A 26,729-nucleotide genomic window follows, 5' to 3' on the forward strand; every position below is an offset into this window, starting at 1 on the left:
ACAAAAACCAAAAGGTATCATCTCACTGAATCTTTACAGCATACTCATTTGATATATTTTTGTTACTATTTTCATTTTTACAGACAGTAACTTACCTAGGTTTATAAAATAGTAAGAGGCAGACTGTGGTACGTAGTCTCCAAAGATGGACACCATATTAGCCTCACACTTCTTTCTTCAAGAACATTATTTCAGAGAGAAATAAACTTATATCCTGCTTCAGTTCAGTTCAGTTCAGTCGCTCAGTCGTGTCCGACTCTCTGTGACCCCATGAATTGCAGCACGCCAGGCCTCCCTGTCCATCACAAACTCCCGGAGTTCACTCAGACTCACGTCCATCGAGTCAGTGATGCCATCCAGCCATCTCATCCTCTGTCATCCCCTTCTTCTCCTGCCCCCAATCCCTCCCAGCATCAGTCTTTTCCAATGAATCAACTCTTTGCACGAGGTGGCCAAAGTACTGGAGTTTCAGCCTTAGCATCATTCCTTCCAAAGAAATCCCAGGGCTGATTTCCTTCAGAATGGACTGGTTGGATCTCCCTGCAGTCCAAGGGACTCTCAAGAGTCTTCTCCAACACCACAGTTCAAAAGCATCAATTCTTCAGCACTCAGCTTTCTTCACATTCCAAGTCTCACATCCATACACGATCACTGGAAAAACCATAGCCTTGACTAGACGGACCTTTGTTGGCAAAGTAATATCCTGCTTAGGTCACTATGATTTCAGACCTCTGTTCAAGTAGCTGAAGCTATACCCTGATTTGCTGTTTTTCAGTCTCTAAGTTGTGTCTGACTCTTTGCAACCTCGTGGACTGCAGCACTCCAGGCTTTCCTGTCCTTCACTATCTCCTGGAGTTTGCTCAAATTCATATCCACAGTCTCTAAACATAGCCATTTCTCAGGTTCTATAATTTCTACCTCTGACACGTCTTCCCAGACCATCCCACTGTTTCCATTCCCACTGTCATTCCAACCCACTGGAATCGGCTGGTCTAACTTAGCTGGTCTCTAATCCAGTGGTTTCCAAGGCAATTTTCCTCCTAGGGGATATTTGGCAGAGTTTGGAGACATCTTTGGTTCTCACAACTGAGGGAGGGGGGTTCTCTTGGCATTCTGCGGATAGGGATCAGGGATACTGCTAAATAGCAGTATCTACAAGGTATAAGATATAATAGTTCTGCACAACAAAGGCTTGTGAGGCCCAAGTGTCAGCAGTGCAGAACTTGAGAAACCCTGATCTCACCCATACTCTACCAGGGACAGATTCATATCTCAGATCTGACCCATCTGTCAGACTCACAGCCTCCTGTCATCTTTTGAACTGCCTTCCTCCATTTGAGGAAATTAAAATATTGTAAGTCTTGCTTCCCCAAGGAAAGAGATCAGACTCTAAATTCCAGTCTCCTCCAGTCGGGAGTTTCCCTCAGTTTCCAGGCCTCAGTTTCCCTCAAGCAGACACATCCCAGATACATTGAAGTTTCAATTTCAAAGTGAGTGAGGTGAGGATATAGGTTCTTCTGGAAGCTTGGCATTTCGTTGGTGTAAAATCATGTGGCATTTAGAGGTGGCAGCCATTCTCCAGCAGTTCCTGGCAGCGGTGACAGCAGCTTCCATCCAGGATGGGGTGGGGTGGCTACCAGTCAAGACAGTTTCCTCATCAGGCCAGTTCTTCAGTGTGGTTCTGAGCATCCTCCTAGAAGCTTAACCTGGAGTCACTTCTTCAGGCCATCCCAGAATCCCAAAACTATCCATTATCCTTTTCATTTGCTGCCTTTCTGTTTGGTCAGAGTCAGTCTCTATTCCTTAGAGCTAAGAACTCTGATAGATGGAGCCTCCCTTGCTTAAAACTCTTCAGTGGCTTCCTATGCGTTCTAGGATGTGTCCCAAATCCTTTGCTTAGCTTGAGGCTCTTCTTTATCTGGGATATACCCACTCTGGCCACATCAAGCCACCCTGGCACTGTCATCCTTCCTTCCTCAATTTCATATCGCTTGCCACTCAAGAACCTTCCTGGCCAACCACCCTTGCCTATGTACCCCAGTCCCCAGGATTGTTCTTATCTCCATCATAAACAAGACACTTTTTACACTCTACCACAAAAGTTGATTCACTTCTCTGTAAGCTCTGCATGGGTAGGAACTTGTCTTCTCAGGACCTAGGATACTCCGGCACAAAGGAGGTGATCAGTATATATTTATCGAGTGAATGAGGGTCAGAATGTGGACCAGTGCTGCCACCTATTGGAAGAAATGTTATTCAACTCTTTTTTTAGGATTTGGAAAAAGGCTATCTTTACAAGGATGAAAAGCGACAATACTCTTTTCCTCATCTAAGTGATCATCGTCATTATTGCCAGGCCCTCTGTGGTAGCTAGACTTCCAGATGGACCCCAGTGATCCCTGTCTATTGGTATTCATGCCTTCGGGTTGATTCTCCCACACTGAAGTCTTGGTTGAACGAGTGAAGTGATGGCATGTGACTTCTGAGATGAGATCATAAAAGACACTGTGGCTTCTGCCTTGGTCTCTCTGGGATCACTGGCTCTGAGGGAAGTGAGGGACACTGACACCATGCCCTTGGGACACTCAAGCGGCCCAATGGGGAGGCCCACGGCGTGAAAAACTAAGGCGTCAACAGAAAAAACCAAGGTCAACAGTCATGCGATTGAGATCCTCCAGCCCGAGTCAAGATTTCAGATAACTGCAGGTCAAGGCTGCTTGACCTACATCTTGACTGTAATCTCACGAGAGACCAAGACAGAACCAAACAGCCAAGTCATGACCAAGTTTTCGATCTACAGAACCTGTGTGAAAAATGTCAGTTGTCCTAAGCGGTTAAGCTTTGGGGTGATTATTAGGCAGCGACAGGTTGCCAATATACTCTCCGACATAGATCACCGGCTACGATGTTTTTTTTTTTTTTTAAATAAATATTTATTTGGCCGCCCTGGGTCTGGGCCGCATGTGGAATCTAGTTCCCTTACCATGGATTGAACCGGGCCCCCCGTTTTGGGAGCGCGGAGTCTTAGCCACTGGCCCACCAGGAAGTCCCTACAAATTGTTTTAAGTTTGCTGTAACGTGGGAAACTATAAGAATCTGGGTTCAACCTAAGGTGCTGATGGGTGCGAACGGTGCTGGAGCCACGGAGGAACTGGAGTAAGAACCAGGACACCTGACCTTGCGGAGTGGCGAGTAATTTGATCTGTAGCATCCCTTTCCGGAGAAGGCAATGGCACCCCACTCCAGTACTCTTGAGTGGAAAATCCCATGGACGAAAGAGCCTGGTAGGCTGCAGTCCATGGGGTCGCGAAGAGTCGGACACGACTGAGCGACTTCACTTTCACTTTCATGCATTGGAGAAGGAAATGGCAACCCACTCCAGTGTTCTTGCCTGGAGAATCCCAGGGACGGGAGAGCCTGGTGGGCTGCCGTCTCAGGGGTCGCACAGAGTCGGACACGACTGAAGCGACTTATCAGCAGTAGCAGCAGCAGTATCCCTTCCAGCGTTAACGTTCTCTAGGAAAGGCGGAGACAAGTGACACCATTGCTCGAGCGCCGCGACCCCGGCGCTCCGCGGCAGCCTCCACGCCTGCGCAGAACTCATAGCGCGCTCTCAGGTGGCGCCGTTGCGCGCCGAGTCATCGATGGTGAGTTCCCGAGCGGCCTGGACCCGTGTTGGCCTCCAGCGGTCTGCTCGCCGGTGGGCTCCAGGGGGCGCCCTCAAGAGAAGGGGCGGAGCGCTCCTGTTCCAGAGACCAGCTCGGCGGGGTCCTCGGTCGGTTACACCTCAGTATCTCCATAGCTACGGTAGTGGCCGCTGTAGGCGGGAGGTCCCCGGCCGCTCCGCAGTTACCGTCACCGCCTCGGGGGTCCGGGCCGCTGAGTCCTCTCGCGGCCGCCATGAAGCTGCGGGTCCGGCTTCAGAAGCGGACCTGGCCGCTGGATATGCCAGAAGTGGAGCCGACTCTGGGGCAGCTGCGCGCGTACCTGAGCCAGGCCCTGCCCACCTGGGGGTACAGGTAGGCGCCGCGGAGAGGCGGGGTGGGGGGGCGCGGTGGGGCGGGGAGGAGCGCCCAGTGGCGCGGGCCCGCGCCGGGCGGTCACGTGAGGCGGGGCGGCTAGCGGGCGGGGCCCGCGCCCCGGGACTGTGATGCGCGCGGGCCAGGCGGGAAGCGGGAACGAGGGTTGCCGCTCGCGGGGTCCCGGCTCCCAGAGGTCATGGCCCGGCGTCCCGAGGGCTCCGAGCTCATCCAGGGTGAGCCTTCGCTTCCGTGTTTGCAGTAAACTAACCCAGGGAGAGGCTAAGATGCAAAATTCTCGAGTCTTTTGAGATGTGAGCTGGGAAATTACGGGTTAGGCTTAGGTTAAACCTCTTTAGGCTTCCAGGGATTTAAGTTCACCATCTCCAGCTGTCGGAATATTTCAGTGAAAAAGTTTGTAAAGTGTTAGGAGTTAAAAACCTGCTTCGTATCTCGTATGGAGATAAGAGGCCACCTGTAACCTGTACCGCTTTCAGACTGCCAGCCTGCAGTCCGCTTAAAAACTCCGTTAAGTGTTTACCTGCCAGGCGCCGCTGTGGGCACTTTGACTTCCCCGCTGGAAAGTTTTGCAAAGTGCAGCATTTCGGTCTGTTTCAAATAATAATATTTTCCTGGGCAAGATGTTGCTTTTTTTTTTTTAATGCAATCTATGGTAAACGTTGGCCTTATGATGACCCTGGAGAGCTTGCAGTTTGGGGACAGTGACGTTGAGAAATAATGGATCAAATTCTGAATTTATGGGGTTGCAGATGAGGCTGTCCTGGGTATCCTGGAGACCATAACCTGGGAGTAGAGGGACAAAAGTGAGGGTGGTCCTCTTCAAATACTGAGCTAGCGAATTTGGAATTTGTGCTGAGAAAAAATACAAGAGGTGTTCACTGGGGCTTTTTAGGTGAATTCTTCAAAAGAAAACCTGTTAACTGACTCCTTTCAGAAGACTTTTATAAACTTACATTTTATTTTTAGGAAATTCAGTAAAATGAGGTTTTATTATGAACTTCTCACCCTTTCATTTCTCAGTTTAGGACGTTACATTCAAAGTAAGCCTTTTTCCCTCCAAATTAAAAACATAAATACAGAAAATGAGATACCGACAAACTTCCTTTTAAGTGTTATAGTAATTGACACCTCTATTGTTTTTTCTTTCTGGAGTTATTTCTCCACTGATCTCCAGTAGCATATTGGGCACCTACTGACCTGGGGAGTTTCTCGTTCAGTATCCTATCATTTTGCCTTTTCATACTGTTCATGGGGTTCTCAAGGCAAGAATACTGAGGTGGTTTGCCATTCCCTTCTCCAGTGGACCACATTCTGTCAGATCTCTCCACCATGACCCGCCCGTCTTGGGTTGCCCCACGGGCATGGCTTAGTTTCATTGAGTTAGACAAGGAGAGTCCCTTGGACTGCAAGGAGATCCAACCAGTCCATTCTGAAGGAGATCAGCCCTGGGATTTCTTTGGAAGGAATGATGCTAAACCAGTACTTTGGCCACCTCATGCGAAGAGTTGACTCATTGGACAAGACTGTGATGCTGGGAGGGATTGGGGGCAAGAGGAGAAGGGGACGACAGAGGATGAGATGGCTGGATGGCATCACTGACTCGATGGATGTGAGTCTGAGTGAACTCCGGGAGTTGGTGATGGACAGGGAGGCCTGGCCTGCTGTGATTCATGGGGTCGCAGAGTCAGACACGACTGAGCGAATGATCTGATCTGATCTGATTGTTTTTTCTTGATGTTAAGCCTAAGTGTTTTGCATGCTGGTATCATTGCTGCTGCTGCTGCTAAGTTGCTTCAGTCATGTCCGACTTTGTGTGACCCCATAAACAGCAGCCTACCAGGCTCCACTGTCCCTGGGATTCTCCAGGCAAGAACACTGGAGTGGGTTGCCATTTCCTTCTCCAATGCATGAAAGTGAAAAGTGAAAGTGAAGTCGCTCAGTCGTGTCTAGACTTTTAGCAACCCCATGGACTGCAGCCTCCTCCGTTCATGGGATTTTCCAGGCAAGAGTACTGGAGTGGGGTGCCATTGCCTTCTCCTGCTGGTATCATTACCCCACCACAAATTATCAAAATTAACTTCCCTTTTAAAAATAGCTTGTATATATGTATACATATTACTTTTTAATTAGATGGGACAGTCTGGAAAGGATGTGAAACCCAATATGACTAGCTTTGTTTACTCAAGAGCCCAAGTTAGTTTCTCTTTCAAGTTTGTTTTTACAGTTGAGGCTGATTAACCGGAAGGAATGTAAGCTTCAGCTTGCGAAAGTGAATTCATTCTTCTGACAGTACGTTCATTTTATAATAAATGGGCAGTTTAAAAATGTGTCCATGAGACTTTATTACTTTTAAAGTGTCCTTGCTGAGCAAGTGGATCTGAGATTGCCATAAAATAATTCTCAAAGGCCTGGAGTTTCTAGGATGGCATTTCCTGATGAAGTTAATTTTTTCCCCTCACCCACAGTGTCAGAAAACAGGATTGTTTTTTAACCATTCTCCTGGAAAACCATATGTTACTTTAGAAGTAGGTCTTTTACTAAAGGGGAGGGGAGGCCAACGTTTTATTAAGTAGACAATTCTTTACCTTTTTTACAAATCAATATTTGAACGAATATTGTGCTAGATAATCATTTTAAAAAACCAACCTTATGCTGTGACAAATCATCCATAAACACAATTCATTTGAGGTGTTTTTCTTTTTTTCCTGCTAAAAATGGGATATTGTTTTTCTGGGCATTTGGCTGATTTTCAACATTTATCAAAACATTTGAAAGCAGAGGCATAGCTACTTATTTTCTCATAAGCAGGAGTTGTTTTGAAAGCTTCAATAATTTCTGTACCAAAGACACTTTAATTGGTAAGAAAATATGTATTTACACGTGAAAGAAAAACATAAATGAATTACTGGGAGCACTTTTGAAAATGAAGCATTGTAAAAATGAATAAACAGAGCACAGTTTTCAAAGGACTTCATCCTTTGTTAACCTCTCAAAAAGTTAATGAAGTTAGTATTGCTAAGTATAAATGTCTTATAAAATGTTCTACAATGGTGTTAATTATTCCTCACCAGTGTGTAATGAAATGATTATTCTCTGAAGATAGATAATCTGTGATGAAGAAAGGATGGGAGTTCATTACTTCAGCCTAATTTGAACTCTTAGCTTGCTTATGATCAGATAATCTGTGATGCAGAAAGGATGGGAGTTCATTACTTCAGCTTAATTTGAACTCTTAACTTGCTTAGCACTGGGTCTTTGGATTTGTGCAGTCTTCCACATAGAAGGGACTTCCCTGGTGGCTCAGACTGTAAAGTGTCTGCCTGCAATGCGGGAGACCTGGGTTTGATCCCTGGGTCGGGAAGATCCCTGGAGAAGGAAATGGCAACCCACTCTAGTATTCTTACCTGGAAAATCCCATGGATGGAGGACCCTGGTAGGCTACAGTCCATGCGGTCGCAGAGAGTTGGACACGATGGAGCGAGTTCACTTTTTCCACATAAAAGACTTTAAGTAAGACCTCAGTGAGAAGGGTGAACCTGTTACTGAGTTAAGAGGGATGAATTTATACTCAGTCATCTATGTGCACTCATCTAACTTTTTGTGATTATGAATATTCATTAGGACATGGGTCTAGTATTTTGGAACCTTCATAAGCTAACTATTGTGGAAGGATATTGGATAGTTAGCCCTGATTTTAGCCTCATCTTGATCTTTTCATCTAATGTTTGTTGGTTACTTCTGTTCCATAAATACTTTTTATTTGCCAAGTGCTGGAGATGAAATTTTGAACTAGACAGACAAGGTCCTCAATCTCATGAAACTTAAATTCTAGTGGTATGGGTGTGGAAGAGATGATAAGCAAATAAATGATAGTTTCCATTAGTGATGTTCCAATAAAAGTAAAGCACAAGAATGGAATAGAGTGATGGAGGTTGGGTAGAAGGCATCTCTCAAGAGATGACGTTTGGGTTGAGACCTGGGTGATGAGAAAGATTTGAAGAACTGGAAGAGCAGATGCACAGGCCCAGAGGCTGCACTGAGGTTGATCTGTTTTAGAGGAAGGAGTGGAAAGCTCATGTAGATGGAGAACAGTGAGTGAGAGGATGAGGGGTAGGTCAGATGTTGGGCTTTGGAGGCCATTTTAAGGCCAATTCCAAGGTCAAATAGAAGCCATTGGAGGGTTCTCAGCACAGGAATGATGTGATACAATATGTATTTTGAAAAGAATATATTTCATTGACTCTCAGTTGCCATCAGCCCTCAGATGCGCATTCTTAAGTCACACTATATGAAAAAATGCTGTCCATTAAGTTGTGATATGTCATCAATTTTAAGACGCATCCCTTTTCCAAAGATGACAAAGTATTAAAAAGTATGTATCTTAGAATTGATGAAAACATGGATTAATGATAGAGAATTACTGATCCTGTCCCTCAGGCTGGAATCTGTAACGTAGACATTTAGTGAGAAGAACAAATAATTTTGACAGTTTCCTAGACTTTGGCTTTCTTTTTATCTCTGTTTTGTTTTGTTTTCATTGGTGTTGCTGGGCCATACTGTGTACTCTGCATATGTTTCAAATGTATTTTACCGGGGCTGACGAAATAGGTAGCTCTTACTGTCCTTATTCGTCTTTCTTGGCAGTTCCGATGCCCGGTTTGCAATTACATTGAACAACAAGGATGCCCTCACTGGAGATGAAGAGACCTTGGCTTCATATGGGATTGTTTCTGGGGACTTGCTATGTTTGATTCTTGAAGATGCCATTGCAGCACCTAACTTACCTTCATCCACAGTTTCAGAGCATTCCTCAGTCCAGAATAATGACCAACCCTCTTTGGCCGCCAGCTCCAGTCAGTCCAACATACAGGATGCACAACTGCATGACTCGCTCCAGGGACAGGCAGCCCAATCTGAAGTCTGGAATGACGACAGTGTGGTGGGTATTAATATCAAAACAGGAAACAGAGTAGTTGATAAATCTTACTGAATAGCTCAACTGGATTCTGTACCAGTCAGGATGATTACCATCAGTAGACTAAAGATTATATTCTTATAGAAATTTTTTTTAATTTTAATTAATCTTATTTATTAAGTATAGTTGATTTACACATTCCTTATTTCATTGTATTTGGGAATTCATCTAGTACTGATTGAATCTTTAAAGAGAAACAGGGAGAGTATGGTATCAGATGCTAATACTAGCTCTAAATTGCATTACAGTCACTTGTCCACTCACTTGTCAATGACATGTGACAAATGATCTGTTTAGAGAGGTGGTGCTAAACATTTTTTCTCGTTTCCACATGCATGAGGAATATGATAAGTATGTATATCAGGATGGCTCAGAGAGTGCCTGTGGTTCTCATGGAGTGGGTGTAAAGTTTGATAAGCTCACCAGAGGGTTTTGATATCTTCCTCCCATGTCATTATTAGCCTAGGGTAACCTTTAAAAACATTCTTCTCACGTATATTCTCTCCCACACATCTGTCAGTAAGTAATAAATGGCCAAAAGTTAGGCATAAGAAGCAAAGAGCGTATATACAGACATACCTCAGTTTTACTGTGCTTTGCAGACACTGTGTTTTTTACAAACCGAAGGTCTGTGGAAACTGTGTCAAGCAAGTCTGTTGGTGTCATTTTTCCAACAGCATTTGCTCGCTTCTATCTCTGTCACATTTAGTAATTCTCATAATAGTTTAAACATTTTTGTCATTATATTTTTATACCTTTTAAATTATATTTTTGTCATTTTAAAAATATTTTGACATTTATATTTTTTTATGACTTGTGATCTGTGATCTTTGATGTTATTATTGCAAAAAGGTTATAACTCAGTGAAGACTCATATGATGGTTAGCATTTTTTAGCAATAAAGTGTTTTTTAATTAAGGGTGTCTGCATTGTTTAGACATAATGCTGCTGCTGCTAAGTTGCTTCAGTCGTGTCCGACTCTGTGTGACCCCATAGACGGCAGCCCATCAGGCTCCACCGTCCCTGGGATTCTCCAGGCAAGAACACTGGAGCGAGTTGCTATTTTCTTCTCCAGTGCATGAATGTGAAAAGTGAAAGTGAAAGTGAAATCATGTCCGACTCTTAGCGACCTCATGGACTGCAGCCTACCAGGCTCCTCTGTTCATGGGATTTTCCAGGCGAGAGTACTGGAGTGGGGTGCCACTGCCTTCTCCAGACATAATGCTACTGCACACTTAATAAGCGCCATATAGTGTAACATAGCTCTTATATGCACTGGGGAACCAAAAAAATGTGTGACCTACTTTATTGCAATATTTGCTTTCTTGCAATAGTCTGGAACCCAGCCTGCAACATTTCTAGGTATGCCTGTAATTCATAATTTCGTCAGGTAAGTGGTTTTAATGAGTATTTTCTCCTTTCTCAAAGGAAGGAGCCTTATTGTGGGTAGTGTGGATTGTCTAAACCCCTTGTCCCCTGGGTTTTTAACAGGTGAATGTGGGTCTTCTCTACAAGCCATCAGGGCTCAGATCCTCAAGGATTTTGAAAGAACAGCCTCTTGGTCCCTTATATTCTTCCACTATTTCACTCATAAAATGTAACTATACTTTCTTCTGCTCTTTTTCTAATGGAAATAAACTTAAAAAGAAGAAACATGTGCTTTGCATTAAGAGTTGAGCACATACCTAAGAAGTAGTCTTTATGAGTAAAATTAATGTAGGTAACTCAGTCTTACTGAAGCAGTGTATTATGTCAAAAAGTTCCAAACTATGAGTCTGGAGATCTTAGATCATTTCAAATTTTTATTAGCTGGTAACCTTGGTTATATTTTATTTAATCTGAATCAAAATTATAGCAAGTATAAAAAGGTGTCTTGCCTCATCTGTCTTGCCTATTTTTATTTGGGGTAAATTAGAAAACACTGAAAAACATGAAATTGTAAGATATTATCTTTCATCATTTGTTCAGCAAGCATTTATTGTACCTACTGTGTGCCAGGTACTATTCCTGTTGTACAACAGTGGGTGACATGTCTATTCCTTTCTAAGCTTTTTGTCATGGTAGGATATAGACATGAAATCAGAAAATTGCAGTACAGGGTGGTGAAGTGCAATAATCAAGGCCTTTGCAAGGTAGAAAGATAGTCTATTGTAATACTTGAAGAGGTGGGGGAATGGAGAGGGAGGGACTGCAGAACGTGAACTTGATACAGAGTCAGGGGTCAGGTGATGAAGGGCCTTGTACGCTAAGGGGTTTAGGAGTTTGGACTTTATTTTGTACACCTGCATTTCTCAGCATGTCCTCTATGGAAAACTTGTCTCATGAGATTAAAAGTAAGTGTTATGGGGATGCTGAGTGTTGAGGAAGGAGGATAGTGTTTCTTGGTTAAATGTTGGGCATGCTTTCTGTAATTCCTGGACTTCTCAGAGCTTTATAATGCTGGAATGTATTTTGTGGATATGGAGGGTGAGGTTAGGTGGCTGTGACATGTAGCATTTTCCATACTCATTTGATTGTAGACCTCTTTTTTCTTAAGAATATTTAGGATCATGTTCCAAGGCACAATATAGGCCCAGTAGTGCTGTCTGCCTAGGGGAAGTACTGGCAAGTTTAAGCTGGGATATCGGACATAACTGGATTCTCAGTTGTCAGAAAACTCTGGCAGCAGTGGGTGGAGTGTCTTGGGAGACAAGAAAGTGGAGTCCAGGGATACCTGGGGAGGCTGTTGCTGGAGGTTAGGAGATAAATGAGTCTGAAGTACCACTGGGGTAGAAAGGGGCAGATTTTGGAGAGATTTAGGAGATAGATTCAGTGGAACTTGGATGACTACTTATGTTGAGGTGGGGCTTATAAGGTTGAGGGGAAAGTCTAGGATGATTTTCAGGTTTTTGGCATATCAACCAAAATTCAGTTCAGTTCAGTCGCTCAGTTGTGTCTGACTTTTTATGACCCCATGAACTGCAGCACACCAGGCCTCCCTGTCCATCACCAATTCCCGGAGTTTACCCAAACTCATGCCCATTGAGTCAGTGATGCCATCCAACCATCTCATCCTCTGTTGTCCCCTTCTCCTCCTGCCCTCAATCTTTTCCAGCATCAGGGTCTTTTCAAATGAGTCATCTCTTCGCATCAGGTGGCCAAAGTACTGGAGTTTCAGCTTCAACATCAGTGCTTCCAATGAACACCCAGGACTGATCTCCTTTAGGATGGACTGGTTGGAACTCCTTGCAGTCCAAGGGACTCTCAAGAATCTTCTCCAACACCACAGTTCAAAAGCATCAATTCTTCGGCGCTCAGCTTTCTTTATAGTCCAGCTCTCACATCCATACATGACTACTGGAAAAAAACCATAGCCTTGACTAGATGGACCTTTGTTGGCAAAGTAATGTCTCTGCTTTTTAATATGCTATCTAGGTTGGTCATAACTTTCCTTCCAAAATTAATGGAGATCAAAAAGAAGTCCTATGGACAGAGGAACCTGGTGGGCTACAGTTCCTGAGGTCACAAAGAGTCAGACACGACTGACTGAGCATGCACACAAGATACTCAGAAGGGAGGAGCAGATTGCAGGCTTATTCATGGTTTAGGAGCCCTCACAGAAAATGTGTACCATTTCTGAGCTTAGTAATGTGCTTTAGCTGTTTAATGAATTCATTGTTTTTGTTACCCTTTTCAGTCGGGGCCTGGTCAGCATTTTGAAGCTGAAGCAGTTCCAGATGTTGTGGATGTGGAGGAGGGCACAGGTTACTATCTCGCAGAGCCAATGCTCTGCAGTGAATCAGTGGAAGGGCAAGTGCCACATTCATTGGAGATCCTGTATCAGTCAGCTGACTGTTTGAACCCCTGCGATGCCCTGATAGTATCCATACATCTTCTCATGTTGGAGTCGGGTTACATACCTCAGGTGAGATTATGGCTGAGAACAAAAGTTTCCTGTTAGAAAAGGGGTCGTGTTCTAGATTTCTTTCTTAAATGTGTCTGGGTATTAATGTAAACTGTCAAAGACAATGCTGAGCATACCAGTAGGCAGTCAATGTTCCCTTCCCGCTTTCCTTTTTCCCTCCTTTATTTCCTTGTCAACTTTTAGTTAGTATTACAGAATTGATGACATCTATGGTTTAAAAGAACCCAAAAGATCATATATGATAATACGTGGTCAGTGCATGTGGATTGTGTATGGCTAGATAGATGGCTCACCACGTTATGTTTTTATGTTGGTGGTTCTGTGCATCGCCACGAACCTTGATACGATTCAGGTAGGAAGAGGGACTTGTTCTTACGTTGTTGTTGCTCACATTCATTCAGTCCTTAGCCAGTCAGCACATACCTGCCAGCATCAGGTGCAGTGCTTTGTCTCTGCTCTCAGCTTGCTCACTGGCCAAATGCAGGAGAAAGACGAGTAACAGACTGGTACGTTGGATTGGCTAAAGTGTAGGAGAAACGTATATGTGTAGAGGATGCCATGCCAGAGATTCACAAAGGAGAACCTTTAGAAGTTTTTCAAACTTTAATGTGCATAAGAATACCTAAGGGATCTTATTAAATGCTGATTCTGATTGAATAAGTCTAGGGTGGAGCCTGAGATAGTAGTGAGCTTTCTCCACATAGTAACAATGCTGCTGATCTGTGGGCCATGTTATGAGTAACAGATGTAGAGTGATTCAGTGATTGGCGAACACAGGGACCATGCCATGCACTGAGTCAGGATTTAGAATATATAGATACTGGGACAATCTTTATCCTCAAGGAGTCTGTAAGTGGGATGAAAGAAACAAGTAAAAAGCAAATTATAATGTATTATGATAAATAATAGAAGCATTGCAATGGAAATATGAGCAGAATGTTAGAGGGTCAGAGGGTGGATTTGTTTTGAAAAAGGCTTCACAAAAGAAGTGGCATTTGAGTGGGCTCTTGAATAATGATATGGCTCTGCTAGGCAGAGAATTGAAATTTTGAAGTGAGAACTCAGTCTCTAACTCTGATATTTTATCTATTTGGACCAAACTTTTGATGGTGGATAATGTAACATTTTTTTTCTATCACAGTTTTATTAATGATTTGATAAACTTTATTAAAGGGACTGAATGGAATGCTTATCTGCAGACAGGTTAGGGGCCTCTTGTGCTTTTCATCTTTTTGAGAGTAGTGCACTGTCCTTCATTGTCTGTTTCCCTCTATTTCATGTCATTGCCCAGGGGACTGAAGCCAAAGCTGTGTCCATGCCGCAGAACTGGAGGTTGGGAGGCGTGTATAAGCTGCAGTACACGCACCCTCTCTGTGAGGGTGGCTCTGCTGCGCTCACCTGTGTGCCTTTGGGAAACCTCATCGTCATAAATGGTAACTAGCTGGAGGAGTCACGCTTGTTAGTTTATGAGTCTTTACATGTTTCTCTCCCAACACTTCACAGCCACTTCAGTGATGGGCTGTCGTGATAGGTAACTAGCTGGCAGAGTCAGGCTTGTTAGTTTATGGATCTTTTCATGTTTCTCTCCAAATGCTTCACAGCCACTTCAGTGATTGGCTGTCACAATACAGCTAGGAATCTTTCTCAAATTTGTTTGATCCCCAGACCACTAATCACACGGGGGCCAAAAGGTTACAGAATACAGGGCTAATCATGCTATTACGTCACAGCCTAACTTGCAAGGTCACAGCTATCAAATAGTGAATGTGAGGTTGTAATTTTTGCTTCAGTTTCTTATAAAAACAGCTCAACAACACTTCAGCAATTTATTAACCTTTATGTACTAGTCTTAAGATACTTAATATAGAGAATAGCTGCTAAATGTGTTAGTTTCTGATGTTTTGTTCCTTTACTAATTCTTGATAAATCAGCTGTTTGTGGACTTAGTGGCAGACAGCCATTCCAGAAGCATTCCAGGCCTAGTTCTTTGAAAAGGAGCAGTGTGTCCTTAAATCTTTCCTTTACCCAAGACATCCTGCTCAGTGCACATGTGCACGAGCGCATCAGTGGTTCTTTCATAGAATGAGATGAAGTGCGCCTTTGTGTACAGGATTAAAAAATGAACCTTCTGGTGATGTCGAGAATATTGGTCCTCTGGGTCTAGAGAGAGATGATTACTGTGAAAGCTAGCAGGATTCTTTTAATAAACAAGGGAAGACTCATTGCCAAGGGTTAAATAAAAAATAAATGGAGTTTTTAGTGACCTCGTTACAAATAATGATTGTATTGTGTTTAACTGTCTTTTAACCTTGTTGCATATCTTTCAATTATTAATAAGCTGCTATTGGTAGTACTTAACTGGGTTTCATATAAAGGTGTCTACTGTAGTTTTTAAAAATGGTGTTTTACTTGATGTGATTGCAGGTTTGCACTTTGGACTTTGCTGTGAGGGAAGGAATTAAGCGGAGAGCAGTTTGTTTGTATAATGTGTCTGTATATTGGGGGCAAGGGAATGAATGCAAGTCCATACGAAAAGTGAAGCAGTTGATGAAATGACAAAACTTTTTCATCATCTTTCTTTTGCTATTTCAGCTACCCTAAAAATCAACAGTGAGGTTAGAAGTGTGAAAAGACTGCAGCTGCTGCCAGAATCTTTTATTTGCAAAGAGGAATCAGGTATTGTAACAGTGATTTAGCTTTTGGGATAAAAGTTTAAGAGGTTCACGCAAAAAACAAAAAAAACAGAACAACAGAAAGATAATGTTCAAAGACTTAAAATTTCTGGATGAGCCTAAAGCAAATACAAGACAGTGTTACAGAGTTTCAGTTTCTTTCCTGTTTCTCTTAGGGTCTTGGATGCTAAATTATAGTTACACTGCCATTATGCCATATAAATATAAAAGTGTACCACCAAATTATATTTAGCATCATTATGGAATGATGCTATTATATAATGCATTACACAGGATTGATGCTTCATAATTTCTGAACTAAATCTTTGGAGTTTTCTAGCATTGCATTTAACCAGTATGGAGAGGAACTGTGTTTTGTGGAAACCATACAATACAACTTCATTATGGAAGATCATTAAAAGAAAAACTGTACTCAAAATGTTTGCTTAAACTTAAATAAATTTGGTTACTGTTTTATACAGAGTGGAACTTCAAAAGTTTTTATTCTAGGTGTGATTTTGCTTGTATTCTATAATACTAATAGATGCAAAGAAGATAGTTTTTCTTTTTTCAGTTAAACCCCAAGTGTAACTGACAGGTAGGCAGTTGAAAAAGAGATGAGGTGGTAAGGGAATTAACGTCTTTTGGAGTATTTGTTTTTTGCTGGACATGTGCCTTTATGGATGTATTTTTCATTTTGTCCTCATAGTAAATTCAGGTGGGTTTTAAAATCGGGGGTGGGGGATGGGGACTGGTGTGATATAGCAGGGAAATGGCATTTACAGCAGTGTCTTTTAGGGTAGGCTACCTAGATCTAGATCTTTGCTTTGAAGGCCTTGAGACTTATTTTTGTCAGTTCCCAGGGGAGATCAGACTCTGAGAGACTTAACTTATATGAACTGAAGTTGATGAAGAAAGGGAGACCTCAGAATATGTATTTTTAATGGTCTGTGAACAATTAATGTCATACCAGGCCAGTGTTGCTCAACCATTTTTTCATTATCAATCCCCTAAGGAGGCTTTGTACACAATCCCCCACCCCAACTCCCAAATCATTCTCCCTGATGAAATTTTAATTTCATAGATATACTATATGTTTGTATACTATGGCCCTTTTGAGGTCACAAACCAATGTAATAGCTAGGATTTTTGCTTGGTTGGAGGCGGTATTGTTTCTTTTGAGAATGCATGAACTAGACTGATGAATCTGTACGGATGGTCTTACCATTAAGACCAGAAAAACTTGAGATTCCTTGGCTACAACACTGTGTATTCATCTCTGTACTCTGGAGGTCCTTACTGTGGGGAGTAGAAATGCTCTACATTACAGCAGTAGACACTTCTACGCCCATTTTCTAGTTCAGGAAACAGGTCTAGAGGAGGTTAAATTACTTCAAGGACACAGAGTTAATAAATAGTAGAATTTAGGATTGGAGTAGATTTGGCTCCTGAGCCTATTTTTTAAGAACAGTGTTTAATGTCGCTCAGATGATTTGATTTATGTTAAGTAAGGAATAAGGAAGTGAAAAAGGAGGAAGAAAAGTAATACCGTTAGATTACAAGTTTATGTGAATGCATGTTAAGTCACTTCAGTTGCGTCCGACTCTTTGTGACCCTTTGGACTGTAGCCCACCGGGCTCCTTTGTCCATGGCATTTTTCAGGCAAGAATACTGGAGTGGGTTGCCATTTTCCTCCTCCAGGGGATCTTCCTGACCCAGGTATTGAACCCACGTCTCCTGTGTCTCCTGCATTGCAGGAGGATTCTTTATCGCCTGAGCCATCAGGGAAGCCACCAGTTTACGGATTATATTAATTTAGTATTTTCAGTAGGTACTTTGTATGTTGGGTAGGAGTATGCTGCTCATTTGACAAGTCATTTAAATAATTTTTACTGTGGCTTATAGTACCTAGTATATACTCTGTACTATTATTTATCCTTTTATTTATAAATTCCTAATCACTTTTTAGTAGGTCCATTAAAGAAAGATTTTGTTTGAAGAGAATTCAGCCTTCAGAGTTACACAGTGTCTACTTCCTCGTCTACTGGAGACTTTAGTTCATTTCTCTTTATGTAGGAATTATTTGTGAAAACTAACTTACCACTTTGATTTGGTTTGGCAGAAGTAGAGGACACCATTTCAAGTTTTTCCATTTGCTATTGTGTTTTGACTTTTCATTTAAAAAATATTCTAGGGGAAAATGTAGCCATGATATACAAAGATCTTCAGAAACTCTCTCGCCTCTTCAAAGACCAGCTGGTGTATCCTCTTCTGGCTTTTACCCGGCAAGGTGAGAAATGATAAATTATCACAGGCTGAAGGGCTGGGAAGAATCGGAGGTTCGCATGTGTTCAAGGATGACATATGACTCTTCCCTCTTTTGTGCTCCTAGTGAAATTCTGCTCTTTTAAGCTTAAATGCTAATTCCTTAATTGCTATTCACGTCCTCTTTGTATCTTCACTGCATTTTATATGTATCTTTATTATAGCCCTTTTTCCACTGTATCATAATTTTTCACATGATTTCTTTTCACCTAAGGTTATGAATTACCCTGAAAGCAGGGAAATATGTCTTACTCACTTTTGTATTCTCATGGCCTAGCACAGGGCCTGGCCCATAATTGGTGTTCGATAAATACATATATAAATAATCTATAGCCTGTAAATTAGGTCTACTTTTTAAAAAGCTATTTATTGGGACTCTGTGCCTAGGTACTTTGGATATTTGACATGCATTCTTACTTACTGCTAACAACTTTGAAGTGGATTTTATTCTCATTTTATAGGTGATGAAACTGTAATTCAGCTAGGTTTATAATTCACTCAAAATCCTTGTATTAATAAGCTTTCTTTTTGTGTTTTCTCAGTAGTAAAAAATATTATAAAATCTTAGTGACTTAAATTGAACATTTATTTCTCACTCAGGTACATGTTGTGTGTGGGTTAGGTTTAGCTGAAAAAGTGGTGAGAGGTCCTTATCTAGGACTCGCTCTTCTGTAGCACAGGGGAGAGAGGACCAGTGACCGTGTGTTGGTGCTTAAAGCTTTAATTCAGAAATAGTGTGCTGCTTGCACTCTCCTTTCAGTGGACAAACCTAGTGAGAGTGGGATGGGGAAACACAGGGTAGAAAATAATATGGTGGAGTCATAATCTACCACAGTCTTTGGCTGATAAATAATTTCAGGTTTTTAGAGATAGATCTGTGACTTTTATCTGCTGTCTGTATGTAGAAAAATAGTATTTTAGGTCTCAAGTGGCATGGTGCCAAGGCTGTTACAACCATAGTTTTCTTCTTCGGTTGATGGTGAGGGAAAAGAATAATGTGAATTTTAAAACCTTGTATTGGATTTTGGTTATCTTTGCTAGTGGAGAATAGTATCCCTATATGCAAAGTAGCTAATAATCAAAAAATAATTGTCACTTGACTTTGGAATATATTATTCTTTTCCTTTCTTGGTTTTGCTTCTGAATTTGTCTCCCTCGTTTCTTTTATAGCCTGCTAGATATCAAATAATAGTAATCTAACACTCAAGTGCTTATTGCTTGCCGGATATTGTTCTGAGCACTCTATATGTATTTACACATTTAATTCTCAACTCAGTGAGGGAGGTATAGTATTAACCCATTTTACAGATGAGAAATTGAGTTGGAGCTTAAATAACTTGTCCAAAGGCACACAGTAAGTGGTAGCATTGGGAACCAATTGTAAAAGCCAATGAATTATCCATTTTCTGTAGTTGAGTAGAGAATTTTTTGTTGTACTGAATATATCTTGAAACAAAGGAGGCCACTGACTAGTATTTAAAAATTATAGTTATTCATTTGATCTGTATTACAAAGTAATTTGTCTCTATAGTAAAACATAAACAGAATAAGGGGCTTAGAGTTAGTAGTAGTAATATAGTCAACCAGGGGATAAAAGATGACTTATGCCTGGATAACTGGAGAATACCATCTAATTTATAATCTCTCTACAAAGTTGGCCACTTTGGTTGATGTGAGGAAAACTGGATGTTCTTTACTCAGTGAGATCTATTCTCTTTTTCCTTCTAGCACTGAACCTACCGGATGTATTCGGGTTGGTAGTCCTCCCGTTGGAGCTGAAACTGCGGATCTTCCGACTTTTGGACGTTCGTTCTGTCCTGTCTCTGTCTGCAGTTTGTCGTGACCTCTGTATTACTTCAAATGATCAACTTCTGTGGAGGTGTTTGTATCTGCGGGATTTTCGAGGTGATTTCCATGATGGCATGCTAACAAGAAAAGTGTTCTTTGTTACTGAGGGCTTAATTACTCAGCTGGCCAGAAGTTTTAAGTTGTGGGCTTTTTTAAAAGAGTAGGAAATAGTCATAGGATAGCCTTATTATAAAGAGATTCTAAGCCTTATTATCTCTGCCTGTGCCACAAAGCTCTCCCCATTCATGTTTGTGTTCTCTGCAAGAATAAACAGTCCTTTAGACCAAGTGGATTCTTTTAGTATAGAAAATTGAGGTAAGACAGGTTTAATGCTGGATGAATGAAACGTTTTAAAATCCTTATGTTTTCTTTTTTCTTTGTAGATGGTAGTATCAGAGGTCGAGACACAGATTGGAAAGAAGTAGGTATTTGTAAATACCAAGGCTGATGTCTGTAGCATGGAAATAATGAGTGAATTAATATGTTAAGGGCATATTTTCAACTTTTATTATAATATAATACAATCTGTTTCGAGTCTATTGCTAATTTTTAGTAAATGAAAATGTTTTCAACTTTTACCTTAGATTTTGTCCTTCAGTTCAGTTTAGTTCAGTCACTCAGTTGTGTCCTACTCTTTGCGACCCCATGAATCACAGCACGCCAGGCCTCCCTGTCCATCACCAACTCCCGGAGTCCAGCCAAACCCATGTCCATTGAGTTGGTGATGCCATCCAACCATCTCATCCTCTGTCGTCCCCTTCTCCTCCTGCTCTCAATCTTTCCTAGCATCAGGGTCTTTGCAAATGAGTCAGATCTTGGCATCAGGTGGCCAGAGTATTGGAGTTTCAGCTTCAACATCAGTCCATCCAAAGAACACCCAGGACTGATCCTTTAGAATGGACTGGTTGGATCTCCTTGCAGTCCAAGGGACTCTCAAGAGTCTTCTCCAACATCACAGTTCAAAAGCATCAATTCTTCGGCACTCAGCTTTCTTGACAGTCCAACTCTCACATCCATACATGACCACTGGAAAAACCATAGCCTTGACTAGACGGACCTTTTTTGACAAAGTAATGTCTCTGCTTTTTAATATGCTGTCTAGGTTGGTCATAACTTTCCTTCCAAGGAGTAAGTGTCTTTTAATTTCATGGCTGCAGTCACTATCTGCAGTAATTTTGGAGCCCAGAAAAATAAAGTCAGCCACTGTTTCCACTGTTTTCCTTAGTAATTACACAGGAGAAAATCTTAGCACAATGATTATTTTCACCTTTACTTAATATAGGCTCCCTGTTCGTAGTCAAACAAAACAAAACAAAACTGAGTTGTTTTTGTGCTGGAGTAGTCTTTGCACTCCACTCCAGTACTCTTGCCTGGAAAATCCCATAGATGGAGGAGCCTGGTAGGCTGCAGTCCATGGGGTTGCTGAGGATCGGACACGACTGAGCGACTTCACTTTCACTTTTCACTTTCATGCACTGGAGAAGGAAATGGCAACCCACTCCAGTGTTCTTGCCTGGAGAATCCCAGGGACAGGGGAGCCTGGTGGGCTGCCGTCTATGGGGTCACACAGATCGGACGTGACTGAAGTGACTTAGCAGCAGCCGCAGTCTTCAGCTGTTGGGCTAGTTAGAATAGTAAGTTATGAAAAAAATAAGTTATATTGTTTTATTTGCAGATAGGAATATGTTCCACCCTCCGAAAATGTCATCTATTTTGTTATTTAAATTGAGGTCTATTAGGGACATAATTTAGGTGAGAAAGGGAACTTAAGTACTGACCGCCCCCACCCTTCCCTGCCGATACCGTAACTTTTTATATTCTATGGCATGATATTTTCAACAAATATTAAGATTTTCCATTTTCAGCAAAGGCTGATGTGAAATTCCTATCAGCTTGAGAGTGCTAGATTGCAGTCCTGAGAGTCCATGTCACTCATTTATCCCTTGTCTGGATGTGTTGTTACTCCAGATTGGCACAATTGCGGAGTTGCAGTGTGGTTAAGGACTAGAGTTCCTTTGGCATTGTGTTCACAGCTGCTACCTTACTCATGCAGGTAGAACTGGTAAAAGTTCCCTTCAGTGCACTAGCTTCTTTGTCTGCCTCCGTACTGTGGGAAAAGAAAAGTATATATACATGTGTACAATGAAAGCCAACTGGAACTTTGGGGAAGTGTCCACCTCACTCATTATGTCTTGTTCTTATCTGTCTGCAGCTGTACAAGAAGAGGTACAAACAAAGGAAAGAAGCCCAGAGAGGGCGGCATGTGATGTTCCTGCCGTCATCACCCCACCCCATTCCATTCTACCCCAGCCCCTTGCACCCCAGACCTTTTCCTCCCAGTTCTCTCCTCCCTCCAGGAATTATCGGTGGTGAATATGATCAAAGACTAACCCTTCCCTATGTTGGGGACCCAATCAATTCACTCATCCCTGGGCCTGGGGAGACACCCAGCCAGTTCCCTCCACTCAGACCACGTTTTGACCCAGTGGGCCCACTTCCAGGTCCTAACCCCATTTTGCCAGGGCGAGGTGGCCCTAGCGACAGATTTCCCCTAAGACCCAGCAGGGGTTGGCCAACTGACAGCCGGCTACCATTCATGTGATTGATTTGTTACCTCACTCTGGAGCTTGTTTTGGTTTTATTTCTTTAAAACTACAGATTTTGCTGGGGTGCTACCTCTATTGTTTTCTGATTGCGATGGTGGGACATGGACTCACAGAAACCTTTTATAGACATATTAAGGTTGGTGCAAACATAATTGCGGTTTCGGACCATGAATTTTAAATCATAACTAGGCTCAAACACATCTTTATTAATCAAAATAGGACCATTACAATCAACAAATTTTTGCAAATGAGAAGTCCTGTAGCATAAAAATCCATGCTTTGGGATTCAATGAACTCTTGGAAACCATTTTCTGCCTCCTGCTGATTGTGGAAGCGTTTCTCCTGCAGAAAGTTGTTCAGATCCTTGAAGAAGTGGTGGTTGACAAGAGGTCAGGTGAATGTGGCAGATGAGGCAAAACTTTCCTAACCCAATTCCTTCAACTTTTGAAGTGTTGGTTGTGCTACATGTGGTCAGGTGTCATCATAGAGAATTGGGCCCATGCTTGACCAGTACCAGCTGCAGGCGTTGCAGTTCTCAGGGCATCTCATCGGCTTGCTGAGCATACATCTCAGATGTAATGGTTTCGTCAGGATTCAGAAATTTGGTGGTGGATCAGATGGGCAGCAGACCACCTAACAGTGACCATGATCATTTTTTTGGTGCAAGTTTGGCTTTGAGAAGTGCTTTGGAGCTTCTTCTCAGCCCAACCACTAAGCTAGTTGTCGCCAGTTGTATAAAACCCACTGTTCATCACGTCACAATCTGATCAAGAAATGGTTTGTTGTTGCTACAATAAATGACGATGTTTTTGATTTTTGGTCAGCTCATGAGGCACCCACTTATGGAGCTTTTTCACCTTTCCAATTTGCTTCAAATGCTGAATGACCATAGAATGGTTGATGTTGAGTTCTTCAGCAACTCCTCCTGTAGTTGTAAGAGGATTAGCTTAGATGTTCATCTCAATTGGTTGTTGTCAACTTCCCATGGCTGGCCACTGTGCTCCTCATCCTCAAGGCTCTTGTGTCCTTTGCAAAACTTCTTGAACCACCACTGCACTGTTAGCAGTTCCTAGGCCAAATGTGTTGTCCATGTTGCAAGTTGTTCTTGCTGCCTGATGACCCATTTTCAACCCATCTTGAATAAGAAAATCACTCAAATTAGCTTTTCATCTAACATCATTTCCCTATTCTAAAATATAAAATAAGTCATTAGCAAAAAAATATAAAGTGAGAAATGCACATTAAAATGATGTACAGCATTACCACATTTATTTAAGAATATTCCAATATCAAACAGCAATGTTTAACAATGCAAAACTGTAATTACTTTTGCACCAAGCTAGTTGTTAAAGCTCCAGGAGTGGTATGGCTCACAGGTTACTTGCTCGACGGTTGGCCTTGGGAATATGGTTCCTGACATCCCCTCTCTCAGTTACCGTCTAGAATGCAGGTTACACATTGATAATGTTCCACACCAGAATAAAATATTAAATAAATTACATGGCAGTCTTGACTTTTATTACAGAAAGATATGTAATATTACAATATTACTTGGACATTTGAAAATGATCAGAGAAGCTATTCATTGTCATCAGATTGCTGCAGGGGATTATTTTTATTGTGTAGTGGCACCCTTTCTTCACGTGAAATTATTTGCAAAAGCCTGATTTATGGAATGAACACAAGCAGAGGCAGTTTGGTTGAACTGGATGTGAGGTGAATGGACCCCTGCCAGCTCAGCCCCTACCCCCCTCTCTGCAGCTGCTCCTCAGGCTCTGTGCCGAAACTTCTGGGCTCCAAAACAGTGCTTTTTGGCCACCATTGGGTTGTTAGGGACTCCTGTTTCTGGCTTCTTCTGGAGTGGAGCTTGGGTTCTTTTTCCTTGGGTTTTGAATCCTTGGAGCCTAACCTGTAAGTAGACGACGTCTTCCAACAACAAAGTACAGTGCTTTGAGTGCTGCTCAGGTACTTGTTCTGCAAAGAAAGCCTCGTCATTTGTAGAATATTTTGCTTTTGAGACTTAAAGTACACAAAATTCAAGTTTTATTTTGCCTACAACAAGAAAAAGGTCAAACACAAATATCTCAGCATACAAACAACCATAGAAGCATGCTACAGTGACAGATCAGTCTGAGTCACAAAGCAGGAGTAAAACTCTGCTGGTGTCTGCAGAAGGAACACTGCCAGCGTCGTCCTGCTTTTTTAAAAATCGGTTTTGCATATAAGGAAATGGCTTGGAATGCTGTGTGATGCAAGAATGTTAGAGTCCTACATACATGTGAATTTTTGTCTTTTTGGGCTACACATGTGTATTCTTTTTTTTCCCCATCACAGTGAAGAAAGTTCAGCCAATAATATTTTCCAGAGGCCATGTCACCTTTAGTGGCTTAATGTACAGGTAAAGGATTAGGGCTGTTGACACTTTCTTTTCCCTGTGGAATGTTGTAATATCTGAGCTATAGATTAGCTTTTAACAAAGTGTCCACCAGAGGCCATATGGCTTTAATTGGGTCTAGGTTGAAAGAGTCACCCTGAAACTTCGATGAGTCCAAAACTGGTTCTCCAGCACCCCTCTTCATGGCCTTATAATGTTGGGATGCGCCGTGTGTGGTGTGTGTGTGCATTGTTTGGGTGCGCTGTGGTGTGTGTGTGTGTGTATGTGTGTGTAGTGGGGATGGAAGGACATAGTCATAACCAGAAGCACCATGTACTATAAAACAGTTTCCAAAATGCGGTCCTTTTTGAGTGGTCTCGGAGAGGTTCGTGAGCCGTGCTGGTGTCCCAAGGAAACAGATGCTACTTCCCAAACTTATCTCAGACTTACTGGCCCATGGGACAGATCCCGCTCAGCTTAGGATACCAGCAGTGTGTCACACACCTAAACTTGCAGTCCTCTCATAATAGTTTATTCTGAGTTCTTAAAACCACCATCAAAGCTTTTCCTCTTAACTAGCTCATAGTTAGAAGCTTATAAAATCCACATTCTTCTCCTTAGACTGAGACTGTTAAGCTGTATGTTGCTGGTGAACGATGGGGATGAAGTCATGGTGTGGGTGTGGCCTGTTTGCTGCATGACTTTCTGACGTCACTGATGCGATGGATGAGCGCCGTGGTAGGTGAAGCTCCACCTTGCTGGCTTGTAGCCTTAAGGACTTTCCTGGCCCCTCATTTTCCCCTTTAGTTATTTTTATTAACAGAAGCTTGCCAACCACCACCTCTGCCCCACCATTTATTAAAACAAAGCTCTGGTTTGGCATGGTTGGAATCAAATCATGGCAGGTAGCCTCTCAACAATGTAGATTTTGTGATTCCTTAGGTACAAAAAATTGAATTCTGTCTCACTCTAGCTTGCCTCTCCAATTCCTGAGATCACTGCTTAGCTAAATATCTCTGTGATTCTGACACTCCCCTTCGCTTTCTATACTTGGGACCCTGAACCAAGGTTTGTTTTTCTCCTACCCTGCCAAATTACAGTGCTCCGGGAGGAGCCAGGCAGGGTTAACACTCCTTTGGACAGCCTCCAGTTGACTGCAGAAAATGTGGAGTGGATAAAACATGGAAGTATTAGGTCACATGACAAGGTTTCATCTTAATTAAATGGCCCTCTTTGGGATTCGCGAACAGGTTATAGCACTGAAGTTTCTGCTGTCCCAGAGCAAACCAGGTGAAATGTTAATTAAGAGGGAAGGAGATGTTAATTTGCTTCTGCTCTAGATTCAACAAAAGACCAGAGACAGCAGATACTTAAATATGATAGGCTGGAAATTGAAATTACAAGTAGTAGGACCAATCAGTGGAGAAGGCAATGGCACCCCACTCCAGTACTCTTGCCTGGAAAATCCCATGGACGGAGGAGCCTGGTGGGCACCAGTCCATGGGGTCGCGAAGCGTCAGACATGACTGAGCGACTTCACTTTCACTTTTCACTTTCATGCACTGGAGAAGGAAATGGCAACCCACTCCAGTGTTCTTGCCTGGAGAATCCCAGGGACGGGGGAGCCTGGTGGGCTGCCGTCTATGGGGTCGCACAGAGTTGGACACGACTGAAGCGACTTAGCAGCAGCAGCAGGACCAATCAGAATAGAAATAATGAAAGATACTTGGGACTTTAAAGAATTTTCTCTCTCTCTTCTCTTATACAACTGTAGAAGGAATGTTTAGATTGGTTTTATGACACACTAAAATTTCAAAAAATATTTTTCTTCTTTTCTTCCTGGCCTGCCCGTTGAGAGGGTTCTGAACAGAATCTATGAGTCTCCTCTCTTGCGGCTGCATGTTTCGTTTGTGGAAACACAAGGGAGCCTCTGTGGCCTTTATGCATTGTGTTTGGTTAATGGGCTGGTTTGACTTGCTTATCGC

General features: G+C 42.3%; 2 protein-coding genes across 7 annotated transcripts in view; one reads left to right on the plus strand and one right to left on the minus strand.

The window, feature by feature from the left end:
- The window catches only part of BPIFC (BPI fold containing family C), a 57,247-nt gene extending 53,754 nt beyond the window's left edge, over positions 1 to 3,493 (minus strand). For 2 of the 3 annotated variants that reach the window (XM_086401191.1, XM_086401188.1), the window contains exon 1: positions 96 to 3,237. The gene's annotated coding sequence lies outside the window, so the exon portion shown is untranslated. Of the gene's footprint in view, positions 1 to 95 lie in introns of all 3 variants that reach the window. The other variant, XM_086401189.1, reaches the window with a different exon arrangement.
- FBXO7 (F-box protein 7) lies at positions 3,357 to 23,869 on the plus strand. 4 transcript variants are annotated; one of them, XM_086401183.1, is made up of 9 exons: positions 3,357 to 4,019; positions 8,685 to 8,979; positions 12,692 to 12,919; positions 14,211 to 14,352; positions 15,512 to 15,595; positions 17,786 to 17,881; positions 19,645 to 19,821; positions 20,148 to 20,185; positions 21,977 to 23,869. In XM_086401183.1, exons 1-9 carry the CDS (start codon positions 3,901 to 3,903, stop codon positions 22,364 to 22,366), a joined length of 1,569 nt encoding a protein of 522 aa, XP_086257309.1. In that variant the 5' UTR covers positions 3,357 to 3,900; the 3' UTR covers positions 22,367 to 23,869. The 4 variants fall into 4 exon arrangements, with proteins under 4 accessions (XP_086257309.1, XP_086257312.1, XP_086257311.1 ...); XM_086401186.1 differs by having other exon boundaries at positions 8,837 to 8,979; XM_086401185.1 differs by lacking the exon at positions 3,357 to 4,019 and adding an exon at positions 4,148 to 4,255.
- Positions 23,870 to 26,729: the final 2,860 nt, after the last annotated feature.

The sequence above is a fragment of the Bos grunniens genome, chromosome 5 (genome assembly GCF_055505025.1).
Source record: "Bos grunniens cultivar Pamir isolate PY7600 chromosome 5, Bosgru_T2T1.0, whole genome shotgun sequence".
In the NCBI taxonomy this organism is placed as follows: Eukaryota; Metazoa; Chordata; class Mammalia; order Artiodactyla; family Bovidae; genus Bos; species Bos grunniens.

Coding starts and splice junctions, on each gene's coding strand:
- FBXO7 (XM_086401183.1), top strand. CDS start 3,901: ATGAAGCTGCGGGTCCGGCTTCAGAAGCGGACCTGGCCGCTGGATATG. Junction 12,920..14,210: donor AGTCGGGTTACATACCTCAG/GTGAGATTATGG, acceptor GTCATTGCCCAG/GGGACTGAAGCCAAAGCTGT. Junction 14,353..15,511: donor AAACCTCATCGTCATAAATG/GTAACTAGCTGG, acceptor TTGCTATTTCAG/CTACCCTAAAAATCAACAGT.